Below are 20,285 nucleotides of genomic sequence, written 5' to 3' on the forward strand. Positions count from 1 at the left end.
AACGTGTAATGATGTCCAATCTGTATAGTAGAGCACGTTAATACAATATAGCTTAGCATTTTAGAATATTGCGGTGGTTGTATTTAGTCTCGCTGCTCATTTAAATCGTGTCAAAGGTCATGTCTAAGTCAGTGACTAGACAGTATAATGTGTCTAGTTTCAGGGGTCCCATAAATTGAGACCCTGTCGCTGTCCCACATTGAGACTGGCAGACATCAGTGTTCAAATATCCTAATAGTCGATCCCTTATGTCCCTAATAGTTGGCTTTCTACGTTGTAAAGCTCTCTCATTGTCTCTTTTCTATTCCTCCAAGATGTGTTTTTAAGCCTGTTAAAAAAATAACATGAGAAACTAGATAAAGTGTATTTATTTATTTATTTATTTTTTAGATATGCTGGCCTGTTCTGACATCACAATGTGTTCTGACGTCTGCATATACTGCATGGGCATAACAGGCAGCAACAGACATAATAATAACTATAGGTGAGGCGTGCATTTCCAACCTGCATCGTTACAAGTAGGCCAACTTTTAAAGAAGCAAGACATTTGCACACCTACAAAGGTGACAGGTGCGTATGGAGAAGTTCAGGGGTTGATGATCAATGTAAAAGAAAATACCCAGATGCAAAAAAAAAAGGGGAAACATACGGTATTTGTCCTTCAACACCTTCAATAAAATAACCTGCTGAAGGTCTAATGACAAAGCATTGTGTTATCCCATTAAAATAAATGTGATGTAACTGTAAGTCCGCATTTGAGCTCATGGGAGTGAAACAAGTGGAATGAAATACAGGAAATGTAGGTCATTAGTCCAAACATCAACACACACGCACACACAGTATTTTTAGTGATCCCTGGGGGGAGGAATTACTGACCCCGCAGTGGCTTGCTCACTTGCACACTTAACACAAAGCCTGGAGTAGCCAAGGTCGCCTCAAACTGGCATTATTCTTTTTGCCTTTATTGATAGGACAGTTAGCTGAGAGGAAACGGAGAAAGAGATGAGGGGTGACACGCAGCAAAGGCCGCCAGGATCGGGACTCGAACCCACGACGCTATACACCAGCGGTCCGGACCGTCCGGGACAAACTGTCAATCTGGAAAACTGGTTGCTATACCTCTTGAGCCACTGCCACCCCAATAACTGAGACATACAGTAGCCTACTATTCATCATGAGTGATGAAGGGAATAGCGTATTAGTGAAAAATAAAATCCTCAAAATAGTTTGCTCAAATAATTTCCACAGTAGTGAAGACCAGGAATTTGATGGAAAAACTATGAGAGAGAATAGAGAGGTGGGGTTATTGTTGAGGGGGTGGAGGTTCAGCCCTGCTGGTGTCAGCTACAGAGAGGCGATGAACGATAGTCTCTGCGTCCAGCGTTGTATCATACTGTTTCAGCTCCTCCTTATTCACCTGTGGCGATAACATATATTTTACACATGCAATAATCTTGGTGGTTAAATTGAGACCTAAGGCCACTTTAGCCCAAACTCACATCTAGAGTTCAGAGTCAGACCGTCAGTCTCTGTATGCCATGACAACACATTAATGTAGAACAATACAGTCCATATTAGGTATGTATTGGGAAATCCTTATATGGTTATGGCTGACTCATAGTGACATGAGCGTCACTATGAGTCACTTTTTCCGCCAAATCTCTTTGCCTATTATAACATTCCCAGAATAGTGACGCTATAGTTCATATGTGGATAATATTGTGTGGTCAAACTCATCTCAGAACATCATCATTATAGAAATATGCGTGAATATTTTATTGACAGTTCTTCATTTACAATCATATTGATTTACCTCACTAATGTCTTTTTCTCTATCAGTGCCACCCTTTGGTCGAAAGTGAGACCATTTCATTTGAAAGCATTTAAATGTTTTGTTGTTACTATTGTTGACCGAAGACAAATTCCCACATTGTGGACAATAAATGAAACTAACTAACGAACTAACATTTTCTGTTGTTTCCAATATCATTTTTGATCCTCCAGTGAGTATATAATACATACAATACTAGTGAGCGTGCAAGGATGGTGATGTTGGTCGGTTCTTTGGTCTGGTTGGGTTTTACCCAATTACTCAGTCTTGTCTTGTTAACAGGAAGGGTGACGTGGCAATTCATAGCAGCACTACTTTGTAATGGCCCCCTGGTTTACCTGAAAGGCTAAACATAGATTCCAATCCAGAGCATCAGAGTCCAGAGCTGGGTCGATGTGCATCAATGCAGCTTGCAGATCTGCCACTGATACATCACTGTCACAAAGAGAATTTATTTAGGAGGAGTAATATAGCTTTATGATGTATTGTGTGCATGCATGTAAGTATATGTTGTTTGTTTACCAGTAGGCTGATAAACAGCAGAGCTAAATGGATACAAGCTAACTTTGGGTCAGTTTCTGTTGCACTGCACTGTAGATATTGTAAGGGCCATTCCTCAGAGAGACGCCACATTATTGTTATCTACCATCTCTGTCCCTGTCACAGTATATATATCGTATTACTCATGTAAGACCCTGTGTTCATTCACTCCTACATTGTGCATCTCATTTTGTACTGTACTGCATGTGGGTGAAACTGTGTGTGTCTGTACTGTACTGTACTGTACTGTACTGTACTGTACTGTACTGTACTGTACTGTACTGTACTGTACTTACTTACCCTTTGACCTCAAGCTGTGCACTGAGCTGGCTGATATACACCTCCCTCTCTTCTACTGACTGTTTTTTGACCACACTGAAGAAGTCTTTATCATCTGACTCCTACCAGTATACAATAAAACATGTTGTTGAATACAATACAGACTTTATATTTTAATGTATGACACAAAAGTACCCATGTGAGAAACGTGTTTTCAGTTTCTTTCTTTTTGTTTGTTTGTTTGTTTGTTTTGTTCTGTTTTACGTTGTAAGCAGGCAAGAATCAATGGCTGTATAAGTTGGGAACTAACATCTTTTGATTTCATTTCTTTTGTAAATAGAAGTTAAATAGCTCTATATTCTGATAGTAATCATTGTTATGCAGTGTTTTGTCTCCCCACCTCTCTAGGTCGTCCTCAGATATCTCCAGATCTTTAATAAACAGAAAATGTTCCGGTCGAGATAACAACTGCATCCAATTTGGACAAGTGAACAAACAAACAAATTAAATTGGAAGTCATTAATCAAATAAATTAACAGACTAAATTGCAAATGGAACAAAAGCTGATCATGCTGGGTGAGTCTAACGGACATACTGGAATTTGGTGTAAGTACCGCCCAATGAAATTCCATTGAAGCTTTACAGATAGATCTGTGGTAAAAAAAAAGACAGCTTTCGGGGGAAGTACAGGACATAATTATGACGGAAGTCCCGCCCTATCAATATTCTCTGCATTAATGATAAAAGGCTGGGAACGAGACTCAAAGCTGATAAATTATGTACCCACCTGAAAATGTATTTTCTGTTTACTAAAGAGCTGCAGACGGGGAGATAACTTGGCTTTAACTATTTTAAATCGTATAACAGATTTGTTTAACTCACTACTTCCATGCCATTTGTGAGAAAAGGATAGATGTGGTTCTACCTGGTTTGGGCTGTACAGTCTACGGTAGGAAATGTTGCCACTGCTGTCCAGTTCATTCTGAGCCAGGGCCATCAGCTCTTCTGTGGCCTGGTGTGACTTCAGAGGGAATGTTGTCCTCAGAGCCTCCCTGAAACACGGCATATAAACTTGAGATTGTCTTGTGACTGAATGACTGAATTGTAACTGAATGAGAGAAATAGATAACAGGGGTGGGTGTTCAACTGTGTGTGTCGCAGTCTGATTGTGCTTAGTTCTGTGCACAAGGAACGTCACCTAAACTCCTGGACTGTGAGTGTGCCGCTCTGAGAGGAGTCCAAGTTGGTCAGCTCCTTCAGCAGTTTGGGCTTCAGAGGGTTCTGTCTGTGGTCCACATCGTCAACTACCTGTTTGTAACACATTTAGAATACTATGAAGAGGAATGTTATTTTTCTTGATCGAGCACTAAAATATAAGTAGTGAAATTGTACGCTAGGTTTCCCACAATCTTTAACTTTTCCAAAACTTTCCTGACCCACAATTATATTTCCATGACCACTGACCAGATTTCACATGCTATAGTCAGATGATTGTCATGAACCCTGTTGTTGGCTGAGCCCAGCAAATAGTCACACATGTGCTAATCGTGTCCCCATGGATGACCCATTTCTGCAAGCAATCCAGCAGGGCTGAAACTGAAATACCATGACTTTTCTCCCTTCATTATTTAATGGGATTTTGAAATTCCATTACCTTTCCAGGAGATGTTGTCAATGAGGTATTATGTTTGGCTAAATTATGGTTGATTAATTTCCTAAATGGCTCATAGACTAAAAGTTAAACACAATAAATATTGCTTTCTTACACAATTGGCCAGAAAACAATACATTTTCTTATGGTTATGGCTTTTCTTTTTTTGGAAAATGTACCTGTATCGCTGTGGTGACTGAGATCTCTGCCTCAGACTGTACGTTGTCTCTCTCATGAATCTCTAGAAGGATGTCATATTCACTCTTCAACTGGTCGAAGTCTCCTTGCAGCCTTTCCAACTGCCATACAGTGAAGGCACAAAAGCAGAATGAAGAGTTGAATAATGTGCATGTGGTCCCTGTTTGCTTGTCTGTGGATGAAGCATGCCACTGCATTACCTGCTGTAAAGTCTCTTTGTGTGTGTGCTCCAACATCTCCCAGTCATATCGAGGCACCACGTCCCAGTACTCCGCCTGTACTCTGTTCAGCTCCACCTGGGCTTTTTTCAAGTCTTCTCGGCACACCTTCAGAGCTAGCTTCAACTGTATAAGGTCATTAGTACCCTCCCCCTCTACATTGGGAAAATGTGGATACATTTATCAAGCTGATGCGCTTACCTCTTACACAGAAAAATAAACACATTCATTAACTCTTCTGACTCCGGTATTTAATTCATTTTACAAAGAACTAGAATGCATGTTTGCTTTTTTTGGTTGATGATCTATTCTACAATATATCAGCAATCAGAAAGTCAGGGAGTCAAGTTGGACAGGTTTGAATGCATAGCTTTTGTATCTCAGTATGTAAATATTTGTTTTCTTTTCCTGACCTACCAGCATTTTCATCTGCGGTGTTCTCCTCTTTCGCAAAGCTGCTCAGATCATTGAGCTTGACAATAAGCAAATTGCGAGCATCATGCTCCTCTCTGTACTGTAAGTACTGGATAGATAGTTCAGACTGAAGATGGGCCACCTGTGAGCAAACAAATATGTCATCTTTATCACTCATTAAAGCTGGTAGGTAGAGTAAGCACTAATATGCATTCATAACGAAATATACAGTGGTGTGATTATATAACACAAATGAATGAATGAATTGTATTGTATTTGTATAGCACCTTTCCAAACATATACGGTAGTTACAAAGTGCTTTACAGACAGGTTATAAAACAAAACAGTAATCATAAAAACATCAAATAAATACAATCTCTACTGAAAATGAATAACGACTGTCCAGTGAAAAAGACAAAAACGTTTCAAAATATTGAATCTTGTATATTAATAAGAGAAAAATCTCAGTTTACTGCAAAAATACTTCATACAGTATAAAACTGCATAAATCCCATTGTGTCACAATCCCATGAAAAAGTATAAATTAGGCTTATGTCATATATATACCTACCACTGCTTGCATGACTTTTTCTTTTTCCCTCATGTCTTCCATGTCCCTCTGCATTTGTTGTTGCTCTCTTTTCAGGTCTCGGATCTCAGTCCGTTCCTCTGCCCAACGTGCCACAATCTTTCTGTCACATTCCTCTGTGACCAGCGTCAGACGGTCCTGCAGTGGCTCCAGTTCACTGATCTGATCCTGCAGAGATGCTATAGGGACAGAATTTTGTTTTAATATACTGTATAAAGGTACACAGATACTGTATATAGTATGTATTTAATGCTTATGCACTTGTCATGATGCTGTTTTCTTGGCTTGATTTTTGAGTGTAATAGTCAAGAGAGACAGTCTTGTTATATTGAAAAAAACCTCAGACCCAGAGTGTTTTCATATTCTTTTTTGATGCCATCAAGGAGTGGTTTGTAGGTTTTGAACTCCTCTATGAAACATCCAAAGACTTCCCGGTAGACCTGTGCAAAATGCAGACAACCAGTATAGATCTTGAGGTGATAAATCTGTAATCCACAAACACAATGTTTGTTTTGTTTTGTGTGTGTGTGTGTGTGTGTGTGTGTGTGTGTGTGTGTGCGTGTGTGTGTGTGTGTGTGTGTGTGTGTGTGTGTGTGTGTGTGTGTGTGTGTGTGTGTGTGTGGGTGTGTGTGTGTGTGTGTGTGTGGGTGTGTGTGTGTGTGTGTGTGTGTGTGTGTGTGGGCGCATACGCACGCATGCATGCGCGCACACACGCACACATGCATGCGCGCACACACGCACACATGTGCGTGTAGTGCATGTATGACAAATATACAAAGTGTCCTGTAAGTCCAAAGTGTCCTGTAAATCCATATGGGCTGGGCTTCTTCGGAAGCATGACACTTAAATAAAGAATCAATCAATAAACCAACCAATCAATCATATAGAGACAAATAACAGCATTAAGGTCACAGTGTATTCTGTTTGTTGTTTGTGTATATTCAGCCAGTGGTTGAACCTGTAGTTTGAGCTCCTGGAATTTTGGTTCTGTGCAGTCAATGGCTTGGAGTTGTCTGTTGACATAGCTCTCTGCCTGCTTCAGAAACCTGGGCTTCTGCCCTGGTCCTGCGTACAAATACCCACTCCATGTCTTGCACACCTGGCAAGAAAGGGTTGGATCAGAGACAGTAGGAATACATTGACCACTGCTTTTCAGTAGAATGAGTTGGTCAATGGTGTCTGATTAATTTGACAGTGTTTATAGAACAGTAGCCTCGATACCCAGGCTTTCATTTAATAGAACAGCAGCGCTATCAATCTGCTTAGAATCGTGATGCCCTTAATTTGATCTTTCTAGTTCAGATTCATAAATCATACATTTATGCCAAAAACAGAGGAATTTAATTATGTGCAGGCATAATTATCAACATTCCTTACATGTTGTTTTGCAGATAGTTTGGCAGTTACAGCACCAGTACATCCTCCACCTCTTCCAACAGACACCTGACTTTCTTCTGGGAAATGATGTGGATTATGGTCGTTTAATAGCAGTCTTCAGGAAAAGAAAGGATGTTAAAGCAAATTATAGTTCATACAGGATATAAAACACAACAGGTGGAAGTTAACATTACAGTATTAAGCTGCACCAACCGTGTTATCACTTGCCTTTGCTTTTCTGGCAACGGTGGAGATGATGAAACATCTTTGCGGCACGCCATCTCAAATTCGTTGCGGCTTGTAGTCCTATAATTTATCAAATTGAACTCGAATGTTAGTCCTGTATGAATTGTGTCGAGTTGAGTATTGCTGTGATATGGTTCCCATGGTTACGCAGAACAGAAGAACTATAGTTTTACATTATAATCATGAATCACTATCTCAATTCGTTGGTATGTTGAGGAAAAGTGAAATGCAACAAAAATGAAGGAAAAAGAAATAACTGCAATCAATTAAAAAAAATAAACATGTCGTGAATAAACCAAGTTTTAGAACTACATTTCCTGACGTACCGTTTCAACGGAAATCAACAAAAGGAGGCGGAGTGAGGTTCTGTAGTCCATCCTAGAGAAATACACAGGACCAGCTGTGTAGGTGGACTACAGTACCCACAGTACACCTCCATTCAAGCCGTTACTACAGAGTAGTGCTGCTTATCCGGGGATGTCATACCACTGCTATTTTCTCTCAGTCCATCTCACTCTCTCCGTACTGCTTCAACGGACTGACATAGAGATTTAGAGATAGAAAAACAAACTATAAAAAGAAGACTTCTCCGACCCAAAAAATGGCAGAGCTTGGAGCAGGAAGCCTGCTGTTAGGGGATCCTGCTTTTAATTACCAGGAGCATGAACTAAACGAACGATTGAAGCGGCTCTACCCTGCCGTGAGCGAGGAAGAGACCCCTTTACCGCGATCCTGGAGCCCCAAGGATAAATACAGCTATATCGGGCTATCACAGAACAACCTGCGGGTTCATTACAAAGGTTAGCAAGAAACGTAGCCAAGCATTGACGTGTTTTTCCAAGGTGTGCTACAACTGCATCGGGCCCAAAGGGTCTCGACTCGATCAGCTCAAATCTGTCACTGTTGTACTGTACTGCGGAGGGGGGGGGGGTCACACACACACACACACACACACACACAGACACACACACACAGCGTTGTAGCCTGTAACTGTATGCGATTATGTATGTGTGCAATCTCCAGTCCTCCTGGCAAATCTAGTTTGATCTGCTTCTCTCGTCCTAGTCCAGCTTTGTTTCACGAGAGGAAAGGGCCGGGGATGTTCAAAAATGTGTGACAATTTAACTCGCCAAACCCTGACAGTCTATATTTTACAGTCCCATAATTCTTACATTAACCTTCAACAACATGGCCTTCCTTTGTTATTTATCCTCATTCTTTTCGTAATTAATGGGCCCATGTATTGTTTGGTCCGCATTATAAGCTACGGTTGTCATAGTTGATATTAGGGCAACAATAACAACGCATATCCATTGGTCTACCAGCAAAGCTAACTAATGACATCTAATAAAATATATAGGTGCTAACGGGGAGCTAGCTCTCCAAGCAAATACAGTAGCAGCTGGCTAGCGACCTGGCTAAGCTAACCCAACTTGGCTATCGTTACCTTGTGCCTTTGTTATTGTTTTGAAAACAGTAAGCCAAGTTAACAAACGGTGGTTTATTATGAACTGAAGTTGTTGTCAATTGTCATCCTCTCAACACCAAGTAATATGCAGTGCAACTGGGATGTTATTAACGGCATATTTGTGTAAGGTAATTACCGGGTATTGTACAAAATAAGCACCACAAAAAGACAGTTAAAATGGCATTGTTTTGTTTTTCTCGCGTGAGTTCTGCAGTGACAGCGTTCTAGAAGTCTATTCCAGAATTTCGAAATCATTTTTTTCCCACCCTGGAACTGGGAGCAGACATTCCGATTCCATCGAGATCTTTATGTACTCAGAGCAGAACAACAAGCTGCTCTGCTTTCAATGTCTGCCATGTCTAACCTCCAACAGCCTGTCAGCTCGTTCTGTGTACAGCTGCTGCAAGGGAGGAGGCCGCTGCGCTTTACATTACGACAAATGTATTGATCTTCACATAAATCAGTCGTTTTGGCCAGACACTTGGCACGTCGAGGACAAAACGACAACATGCAAAACAGACAATGGCAGGCATCTAGAGATTTCATTGGAATGGCTATAAAATTCACGACAGTACTGTATGTAATATACCAGATTTGCCACTTGGATGATTCGATCTAGTTGCTGAATCAAAACAAGGTGACATCTGTCTGTGTATATCGCCCTGCCCTGAGTGTTTTTTCGTGTACTGTAGAGTAGACATGAACATCTGTGTTTTCCCGTCAGGCAGCCAATGATCCCCCATTCCCTCCTAGCAGTTACAAGTCAAGCTAGTTGTGCATGTACGACGTGAATTAGTTATATTGGTTCCTCTCTCTTCCAGTAAGAGCAATGAAATCCTTATCCTTATACCTTGTAAACACCTAGTTGGGGCCTGTTGGCTTTTGCTAACACCAATCGAATATACAGAATGAAAAATGGGGGATATTTGGTCATTATTTAGCAGTGACAATTCTGAATGGACTGTCTATACTCTATAACCTACACCACTCTCTCTTTATGTAGAGACAGCTAGTTATATAGATCACACAAACAAACTGTTACTTTAATCATCTCACGGTTTATGCGACTGTCAATAGTGTTCTAAATTGGTTTCAACCTACATTAAATATGTTTTAGTGATTTCCATTGATGAGAGGACATGCCTGTATTCAGCATGAACTAACTTAGTGTTTTCTTTGAAATTATGTGCTTCTATGATTTCTTGGCACAAAAATATTAAAGAGAATGGTCTTAAGATTTAAGACATACACTACAGTGAACACGATGCAAGTTATTCAATCTATATTGCCCTGAAATAAACCAGCATTTATATGACACTGCATAAGTGCACAATGATGACATAAATAGACTTATATTCTTGGCCGTGTAGGCTAATTTTCCTCTGTTCTCTCACCCTGGTGGTTTCGGTGCTATTTTGACCAGTGTGCCAGTTTCCTCCGTTCAAGGCCATGGTGCCTAGCTAGACCTTTTCTATACTGACACAGACGCAGGATTTCACCCGTTGATGGATTGAAATGGATGATACTTTTAAATTGATGGTTACTTATTTAGGGTTACACCCGCTTTTATCCAAAGCGCTATACATAAATTGTGATTCACACACACACACACACACACACACACACACACACACACACACACACACACACACACACACACACACATCCGTAATTCGATGGCGGAGTATGAATGCAAAACAGCCACCAACCTGCACATCAGGAGCAATTAGGGTTCAGAGTCCTGCTGAAGGACACTTCAACACTTAACTCTGGGGAGCCTGGGAATCTAACTTGGAACTTCGCCACTCTACCCCTGCCCTGAGCCACTCCTGCCCCTGGCCTATCAAGGGTGGGGCTTGGTCTGCTGTATGTATTCGGCTGTGGACAAGAATTCACCTATTATTTGTTTAGCTTGTAAATGGTAAATGGTGCATTTATATAGCGCCTTTATCCAAGGTGCTTTACAGAGATTGTGCATTACATTCACCCATTCACTTCACACACACATTCATACACAGATTTGCGGTGGAAACCATGCAAGGCACCAACCAGTACATCAGGAGCAATTAGGGGTTCAGTGTCTTGCTCAAGTACACTTCAACACTAACTCTGGGGGAGCCCGGGTTTGAACTGGCGACCTTGCGGTTACCATCCAGCCACATTTGACCTGTTGAATTACACTTGAAAAGATTCACAGAAAGTTATTGGCAGTTTTATCTAACCAGACAGGTTAGTCAAGAATACATTCTTTATTCTAAATATATAATGCTAAGATGTCTTTGGCTCACAATCACAGTTGTAAATGTTTACATGACTTGTTGAACCGGCACAAATGAAATTAAGACTGTGCCACGGGACAGCGATAGAATAAGCCTACAAGACAAATTACTTACAAGCTTGCTTCAATGAATGCTTTTACAAGACTACCCCAGTAAACCCAAAACCAAACGTAGTGTCACATTACAGCAAGCCTATCAACTAAGTGGGCTGTCAATACACCCTATTTTAAATATTAGTTGTCAACTTGTCAACCTCTGTCTGTACCTCTGCCCAGGTGTTAGTCTTCCTATTCATATTAAATGTGTGATTGATTCGTAGCGGAGGTGAAATATGTATTCTCTCATAAATAAGGAGAAGTTAGCTTCTCACAGGTCTTCCATTGTACAAGTAAACTGACCAGGCACGTGGCCTCATGTGCCCTGACTTGTCTTTGACCCTGTCTTTTTAAAACAAATGAATACTACTCGGGTCATCTGACGACTCAGCAATGACAAAGCAATGCTGTCTGTAGGTCAAAATAGGTATTTCCTATGAAAGGTCTGTTATTTTTACATTGCCACTGTGAACTGAGTGATTGCACACTTGTGCTGTTAGTATATGCTGGTACAGTAGCCAGTATGTTGAGTTTTGTTGACCCTCTGTTACTTTTAGCCTACAAGTTAAGTTGGCATTACAGTACTCTCTTCCTCTGGCTCTGGCGTCACCCTTGGGCCAAAATGTCAACTTTGCAGTTTGCACAGATACTTGATACTTGATACAGTATCTATTAATCGACAGATTGCAGGATAAACCGCACACATTTTGTAATTATGCAGAAAACTGGGTACTCTAGAGAAGTTGTGGAGTTTGGGGGTTAACTGAGCAGTATTTTGGAGGATACCTGGGCACTATTGGATCCCACTTTCTATTTAGTATCCAGTTTACTGGTATCCATTTGAATCATACTGTATCATACTGTGCATTCATCATGCATGTTAGTCCTAATATGAGGTGAGCTCAGGTAAATTGGTGGCACATTTTAAGCCCTATTCGCACAGGATAAAAAACACAGACGTCCTCCGTGCTTATTACAAATGACCTGGGGTCTCTGGACAATACTAGTCCCGTCTGAATCAGGCTTTAAGGGGCAGTGAGAAATGTCGGTAAGCGTTCACGGCTTTGTGCTAAAAATGTCGAAATAATTATATATTCTTTAATGCAATATGCACCCATCATTTACAGGGCATCAGGTTCACATCACTCGGAAGTGACAGATTGCTTAGAGACTCATCACTGCATTAGAAAATAATGATTACATGATTCAGCACCAATGAGGGAAGAGAGAGGTGAGACATGTGCGTGAGTCATGAGACGGAGAGATTTTATTTCAGTAAATGTAGTAGTGGGGGGCATGGTGGCGATGTTGGTAGCGCTGTCGCCTCACAGCTAGAAGGTCCCGGGTTCGATTCCCAACGGGGATGCTGGGGACGTTGCTCTCTCCTCTGCATCATCAGCGCCCATAGTTACCCTAGGTAAGGGTTGGCGAAAGGGCCTTTCTCTGTGGAGTTTGCATGTTCTCCCCGGGTAGGTAGGTACATATACCCAGGGGTATGCAAGTACATATAATTAATAACGGTAATCCTGGTCTCTATATCCCCCATGTCAGCCTGATGGAGAGGAAGGAAGGAACTGGGGTAACGTGTTCCTTGCACATGCTACGTCAGGGCCCAGGGGTATTCAATTAGATTAGGCCAGGGGCCACAACTGTAGAATGATTGTGTGTGTGTGTGTGTGTGTGGGGCCGCACAGTGTGCGCGCGAAGCGTGGGAATTTGTGGGTTCTCAAAATGCATTTTGTGCTAAATCACGAAGATTTATTTATGTATGTATTTCTGCACAGTAATGAGCAGGATATACAGATATATGCTACCTTAGAATAGATGTAGACCTTTTTGACAGTGCATAAACATAATTGCCTTGACAATAACGACCGTCAACGAGCACCAGCTGGACGCACACACACACACACACTTTCTTTTTTTAAATTGAAAATTCTAACAGGGGCCACAAGGGGGTGCTCCACGGGCCGCCATTTGAATACCACTGCGCTACGTCCTACCGGGGAAACTCCCCCGTCATGTGAAGGGGGCTCGATGCATTGAAGGACGCGTGAGCTCAGTTCGGGGCTCTCCCCAAGTTGGCAGAGAGAGAGAGAGAGACTAGCGCCCAGGATTACAGTTTAGGCAATTGGCACTGTGTAAAACCCGGGTTACAAAAATGTGGGATATAAATAAATAAAATGTAATAGAAGTAATTGTACTATTAATAGTAGTAGTACTTTTATAGCTGATAGAACAACATATGTTTAAGTACCTCTTGTCTATGAAGAGTTTTCATTTGTAAGAGCGTTTCCTCAGTTTAAAACCGTTTGCATTTCCTCCAATTTGCCAAAGGTTGTTATTTAAATAGCAATGCACAAGTAACTAACAAGTACTAACTCTATCTCTAACCCTAAACATAACCGCAAGCATGGGAGCAGCGCATGTTCGCCAACCTTAATGCATGTTCGCCAACCTTAATGCATGTTCGCCAACCTTAATGCATGTTCACCAACCTTATTGCATGTTCGCCAACCTTAATGCATGTTCGCCATCCTTAATGCATGTTCACCACCCTTTATGCATGTTCGCCAACCTTAATGCATGTTCGCCAACCTTAATGCATGTTCACCAACCTTAATGCATGTTCGCCAACCTTAATGCATGTTCACCAACCTTAATGCATGTTCGTCAACCTTATTGCATGTTCGCCAACCTTAATGCATGTTCGCCAACCTTAATGCATGTTCGCCAACCTTAATGCATGTTCACCAACCTTATTGCATGTTCGCCAACCTTAATGCATGGTTGAACTAAGAGGAGGTCGAACCACATGGACGTCCCCCAAGTGACAGTGTGCCAGATCTTTATTTTACTACAAATGTCACATTTAGCAAAAAACACCAAATTAAGTACAAGAATTTGGTACAACTGATCTTGGGAGACAATTGGCATCAAACGGGGTTTGTCATTATATACTGTAACCTGTCTGCTGCAATTGGCTTCCGAAATTGGTACAAAAGCACCATATATCTAGCCTGACACTAAGGGCCGATTCATACTCCTATTTTAGAGCCGAATAAAAGTCGGTTCGGCTCTGTAGAGCCTACAATGTGACGTCATTTGAGGTTCGGGGGGGGGGCGGGTACCGTGCTAAAGTCGGCTCTTCGGTGCTACTGAAAGTTTCTGACGAGCCGAAATCATTTCGGCACTACAGCGCCAAAACAGCGGTAAAATAGGAGTATGAATCGGCCCTTAGTCTGAATTTTCATTTATTTTAATTTCATTATTGAACATATTTTCTTAATGGTAGCGTTGCAGGGAGCCAGGCTACCATATACCATGAACACAACATTCAAACCAGAACCTAATTGGAATTGCACATTCAGGGGCATTTATAGAGCACACCTCCAAAAGCACTTTAATTTATGCCAATGGGCAGAATAACTCGCCCTACTTTCGGGGACCTTCCCTATAACCTATAGGTGTTGCCGATACTAATTAACCCATTCTGAACGGGAACCCATTTTGGTGTTGGCATCATGTTATGCTTTAGCTATTGAAAAATAGCAGATCTACAAGCTCATAGTGCGCCACCGAGTGGCGCGCTACGAGCTTGTAGGTCTGCTATTTTTGAAAAATCGAAGAACGACTGACATTTTTTAGAATCTGATCTCAGGTCAGAATGGGTTAATCAGACCAGTGTGTGTGTCCAGTGGAAACCTCGTATGAATCTGATCTCAGGTCAGAATGGGTTAAGGCCCTGTTCCATTTAGTGTGCAGTGGTTCTCAAGCGGCTTCATTTCAAGGAGAGTGTACAAATGGAACCAAATGGACCTGTTTCATTTCTACACTCTCTCAGAGTTAAACACCCGTACAGCCTGGCCGTTTAGAATTAGAACCCACTCAAGGAGACACTTTGGAGACTCACTGGTGTTAGCAGAGTGTTTCCAGTGAGCCAACACACGGAATGGCAGCACCCAGCCGTCCCTGACTCTGTTTGACCAGAATGTGTGAAGGAATAGAAGTAGAGATTCTAGGGAAGGGGCCCAAGTACTTTGAAAAAAATGGTGTGTGTGCATATAGAGCCCATTTCTGTCCATAATGACATTTCCCCCTGCAACTTCCTTAGGTTCCTGTTAACTGGTGTAACAACTGGCCTATTCATATAGTCCAGTTGTCGGTGAAGAGGTGACCACCGAAAACTACAACGTGGCGTCACTCGACACCGCGGTGTACACCACTCGACACAAACACATCTCTCCGTTTTTATTAACCACCGTTTCTGTTCACCGAAAACTGGACTGCCTTTACACAGCTCTGGCTATGCAACACAGCCTGGTGGAGATACTCTATGTGCACCACATTATATATACACATTGGATTGTTGAGGAAGCACTAGAATCTTTCTCTGAAAGAATCGGCAAACCGTGTGTGTGTGTGTGTGTGTGTGTGTGTGTGTGTGTGTGTGTGTGTGAGAAAGTGACAACCTGCTTGCTTTGTGCTTCACTAATATAGTAAGCTGTACGTGACACTGTGATAAGAACTGTGTGCTACTGCTAACTGAGTTAGTGTTGTCGCTGGTGAGGTATTAATACCCCAGACAACCTGCCAGGTTGTGTGTGCACATGGACCCCGAGTGTGTCGGTCACAGTGTGTATATTTATTTAGTTGGTCCTTGTGTGTGTGCGTGTGTGTGACTGTAGCCATTTTTCTCGTCTGTCTGTAGGTTGCCCAGGGACCTGTAGGCCTGCTGAGGATAGGTTTCACAACATGGAGCAGCTAAAAATAAACACAAGTCTTACTGCTCTCTCTCTCTCTCACACACACACACACACACACACACACACACACACACACACACATTTAGGGCGAAATAGCTATGTCATAAACTCGGAGTAACAAGGGATGAGTGAGGACTGATCCAGTCTTATGGATTAAAGCTGTTTGCTGTCAAGCATTGAGGGCACTTAAGGTAGAATTAAGGCTGCAGTTAGCCTCTAATGATTATAATAATAATAACTGATTAACCTGTCAATTAAGTTTTACATTATTGTATTAATCTATGATGTGGTCAATTAACTCAGGGTCTTTGACCCAACAAAGGCAAAGGTGCAGTGTTTCCCGAAAACGAAATAAAAACAAATCTGATGACTAAGATATATTGACGCACATTTTCGTCAACAAATAAAAAGCACACTAAAATGTTAGGGAGGGACTAGAAGAGATCCAGTAGATCTCATGTTTGGTTGCACTCTGAAAATAGCAGATCTACAAGCTCACAAGGTGCCGTGCTGCGACGTGTTGTGAGCATGTAGATCGTCTATTTTCAGCATGCAGTGTAAAGTGTAAGATCTGCCATTTACGACGCCATTAATCAAGGCCTGCCAAAATTAATTTTAGTCTACAAAATCATCTGATGACCTGATGATATGTACTTGATTAAAACCAAAACATTTCAGTTTGCAAAATGATGATTAAAGCTAAATTACATTTTAGTCAATAGACTAGGACTAAAGCTAGATCAAAATGTGCTGTCAAAATCTGTCAGGATGTTCGCAAAGTGTCCATTGGAGGGTGCTGAAAATGGATAAAAAAGGGAGAAAAGACAACTATGCAAAGTTCTGTATTGTGAGAGTATTGGCCGGCTGGTACATTAAACCTCTATTATTAACCTAGTTAATGGTTCCAGGCTCCATGCCAAATCCTCTACTAGAGACATTCTACTCTGAGCTGAAAGAACGAGTGTGTGTGTGTGTGTGTGTGTGTGTGTGTGTGTGTGTGTGTGTGTGTGTGTGTGTGTGTCTCTCTCTCTCTCTCTCACAGCCTCAAGGTGTCTGTTGACAGTCAGCTTCATCGTTTAGGGTTACATGCTACCTTACCTACATATTGGGCATCTTCACACTTCACAGACAATTTCATGAACAGACAGTTCTCAGTCAGGACGGTTAGAGACAGCTCTGCTGTGATTAGGCTATACATTACACCAACAGATGGACAGGAGGACTGTAGGTCACAGACACAAGCATAGCATACCATCAAGCCTACATACAGTATACCACATACGGAGACATACACACAGGCACATGGGGTTGGATAAGCAGCAGAATGCTGGATACTGGATAGCAGTCACCTCTCTACTACTATTAATTGGTCCAGACATAATACATGAGCCCCATAAGCCTGTTATAATTTATCCATATGCACACACACACACACACACACACACACACACACACACACACAGAGAGAGACGGACCACATGCTACACAAGTAGCATATTGTCGTTGTCAGGTAGAAATCTATGTCCATATTGTAGGGCTGACCCAAAAGATTCAAATATTTGAAGCTTTGTTCAATGGCACGGAATTCATTTTTTTTTCCAGTTTCAGTTTAAAATTTATTTTTTTTTAAAATCAATAGCTGATCTACAATCCCACAACGCATTGCAGCATGACATGTTGAGAGCTTGTAGATCTGCTACCCTTCAAAGCCATGTGCTTGAGCTCCACGATTCATGAATCATGGACTCATTTAAGATTATTTAAAAAAAAACAATATCAGTCATACTCATGCTACTCTCATCTCATGGAAGTGCATTTATCTTTGTGTGAAGATGACCTTAAATTCTGTCACACTTAAAACAAATGATGCCTTTCATTTTAAGCCTTAGTAAGTTAGTGGTACGCTGTGACTATTACTGTCCATTTCAGTTCAGGGTGTAAATCAGTTTTATTTATGCCTGGTTAAATGCAACTGACTCAAATGCCTGGCCCGATGCTATAAAGCTGACACTTGACACAGCTGACAAATGACATGTGGCTTTTACAAAGGTCAGTCAAACTAGGAGCAGGTTGTCTCTGGGGTTGTATTCTGCTGCATTTTGATTTTTCTGTCCTTTAATTACGCCTACGGATGACAAACACGGCCTCTATTCTATTAAAGAGCAACTGACTAAACATGCAGGTACATTTAGGTTTAAGGAGCAGTTTCTCTGCTCCACTGAACCAGTTTGGCAGGTAATGAACCGTTCAGAAGTCTGATTCTGTTCTGAAATTATATAGTACAAATTCCTAGTATTTCTGTGGCTGGAACACAAAAATGTCCCCGGCCGCTCGTATGGTTACAGCCGAGTCTATCCCTCGCCTAACCTTCTCTTTCTAATGTTTTTTATGTACGCCCATAAAGCTACGACAAAATACAACTTCACTATGCCCCTTTGTCCCGTCCCCCCCCGACTGTGTGAAATAAGCCATCCATGAAACTACTATCGGTACGAAACGGCCCTGAAATCATTATGCATAGTGTCTTTTATATTCGTCGATCCATGAAACTACATCGGTACAAAACGGCCCTGAAATCATTATCCCATTCTGACCTGGCACCCATTTTGGTGTTAGCATCATGTTATGCTTTAGCTATTGAAAAATAGCAGATCTACAAGCTCATAGCGCGCCACCGAGTGGCGCGCTACGAGCTTGTAGGTCTGCTATTTTTGAAAAATCGAAGAACGACTGACATTTTTTTAGAATCTGATCTCAGGTCAGAATGGGTTAATCAGACCAGTGTGTGTCCAGTGGAAAACCTCGTATGAATCTGATCTCAGGTCAGAATGGGTTATGCATAGTGTCTTTTATATTCGTCCATCCATGAAACTACATCGGTGTACAGAACTCTTATGCATGCTTGTCTTTTATCTTCGTCCCACAACAGGACATGGAAAGAATCACAAGGATGCAGCCTCCGTACGCGCCACACATCCCATCCCCGCGGCCTGCGGGATCTACTACTTCGAGGTCAAGATCGTCAGTAAAGGCCGAGATGGGTGAGTGGATCGTGGACCACTGGCTGTTCAATGCAACAGGACCCGTTGCACCTGTGGGTTTCAACCCTTTAATGCAACAGGACCCGTTACACCTGTGGGTTTCAACCCTTTAATGCAACAGGACCCGTTACACCTGTGGGTTTCCCAACCCTTTTCATATCAAGGTCCATTATTTATTTATTCTGCATTTGTGCCACAGACCACCATTAGGAGGGATAACGGGAAAATAATGAAAAATAACAATTCGTCTACATTCTCTAATTGTGTAGACTTCTTGAAAATTATGCAATAATGCAGATGTTTAACAATAATTGAAGTGTGTAAAATGAAACCAAATGGACCCATAAGGTTCTTCTAAAGATCTATAAGGGTCCATTTGGTTCCCAACTCTCCTGGAACCCCCTCAAGGACCACTGGTGGTCCCCGGACCACTGGTTGAGAACCACTGTGTTACGCGATTTGATGATAATGTTGTTCTAGGCATCTTGGTTGGGCCATTGAATCAGTGTATTTCTCATTTCTAAACCCCCTAAACGTTACATTTTTATTTTGTAATTTATGTTTGCTCATTAAGTCTTACTGGTTGATTGATTGATATAAAAGAGATTTTAGCATCTCTATGTTGTGTCTGATGTCCAGCCTCAATGAATCACTGCTTTGGATCTGGGCTATGACCCAAGATGCACCAAAGACGTGTTGAACATACTGTAATCTCGTGTTTACGAGCTATTAATTAATTCTAGGGAGTGACATGTTGTCTGTGAAGGCTCTCTCTGGCGTCCAGTATGAGTTCATTAAAACAAAGGCATTTATAAATATGATCTTAAAACCCGGAATATTTTATTCAACCCAGTCATTGTAATGTTTCAAGATAAGAGAGAGCGATATACATTTAAACCCATGTGAAATCTAAATGAAGGCTCATTCTCGACTTCCACTTCTCTTTGCTTCAGTGTTCAGTCTATCGATACTTGTTTGGTTAACAATGAAATAAAAATAAATTGTTCAAAGTTAATTCAAGACTGAATTCAAAGGTTTGTTACAGGTGCGTAGCGTGGATTAGGAACTTGACTGGGCCAACCTCCAGCACGCGCGTAGGGAGGGGAGGGTTTGGGGGGGACACACACACACACAACACAGGCTGATGGGTGAAACCGGTTTTGCCGACTTCTAACGGGGGGCCAATTTGAAAACAAAGGTGGCTTGCTGTGTTTTTCAGAAATGTACATGCATAGGGGTGAGGGTCTGCCAATGTATGTGTCTTTTGTTGTTTTCTTTTGTTTCGCCTGTCAT

The 20,285-nt window shown here is 41.6% G+C and overlaps 2 protein-coding genes across 5 annotated transcripts in view; one reads left to right on the top strand and one right to left on the bottom strand.

Annotated features, from left to right (window-relative positions):
• Window positions 1-1,135: 1,135 nt before the first annotated feature.
• On the bottom strand, window positions 1,136-7,378 carry tsnaxip1 (translin-associated factor X interacting protein 1; the record flags this gene model as incomplete). The annotated part of the gene is made up of 11 exons (XM_080762253.1): window positions 1,136-1,417; window positions 2,170-2,266; window positions 2,672-2,772; window positions 3,576-3,747; window positions 3,849-3,958; window positions 4,481-4,600; window positions 4,700-4,872; window positions 5,135-5,273; window positions 5,703-5,888; window positions 6,679-6,819; window positions 7,322-7,378. The coding sequence occupies 11 exons, from the start codon at window positions 7,376-7,378 to the stop codon at window positions 1,304-1,306; spliced, it is 1,410 nt and encodes a 469-aa protein (XP_080618379.1). The 3' UTR covers window positions 1,136-1,303.
• Window positions 7,379-7,811: 433 nt separating this feature from the next.
• Window positions 7,812-20,285, top strand: part of ranbp10 (RAN binding protein 10) — a 36,934-nt gene continuing 24,460 nt past the window's right edge. For all 4 annotated transcript variants that reach the window (XM_080762344.1, XM_080762345.1, XM_080762346.1 and 1 more), the window contains exons 1-2: window positions 7,812-8,143; window positions 18,881-18,992. In XM_080762344.1, the coding sequence (XP_080618470.1) occupies window positions 7,945-8,143; window positions 18,881-18,992 (311 nt within the window). In that variant the 5' untranslated portion in view covers window positions 7,812-7,944. The remainder of the gene's footprint in view (window positions 8,144-18,880; window positions 18,993-20,285) is intronic.

The sequence above is a fragment of the Protomyctophum bolini genome, assembly GCF_963924005.1.
Source record: "Protomyctophum bolini genome assembly, chromosome: 4".
Lineage (NCBI taxonomy): Eukaryota > Metazoa > Chordata > Actinopteri > Myctophiformes > Myctophidae > Protomyctophum > Protomyctophum bolini.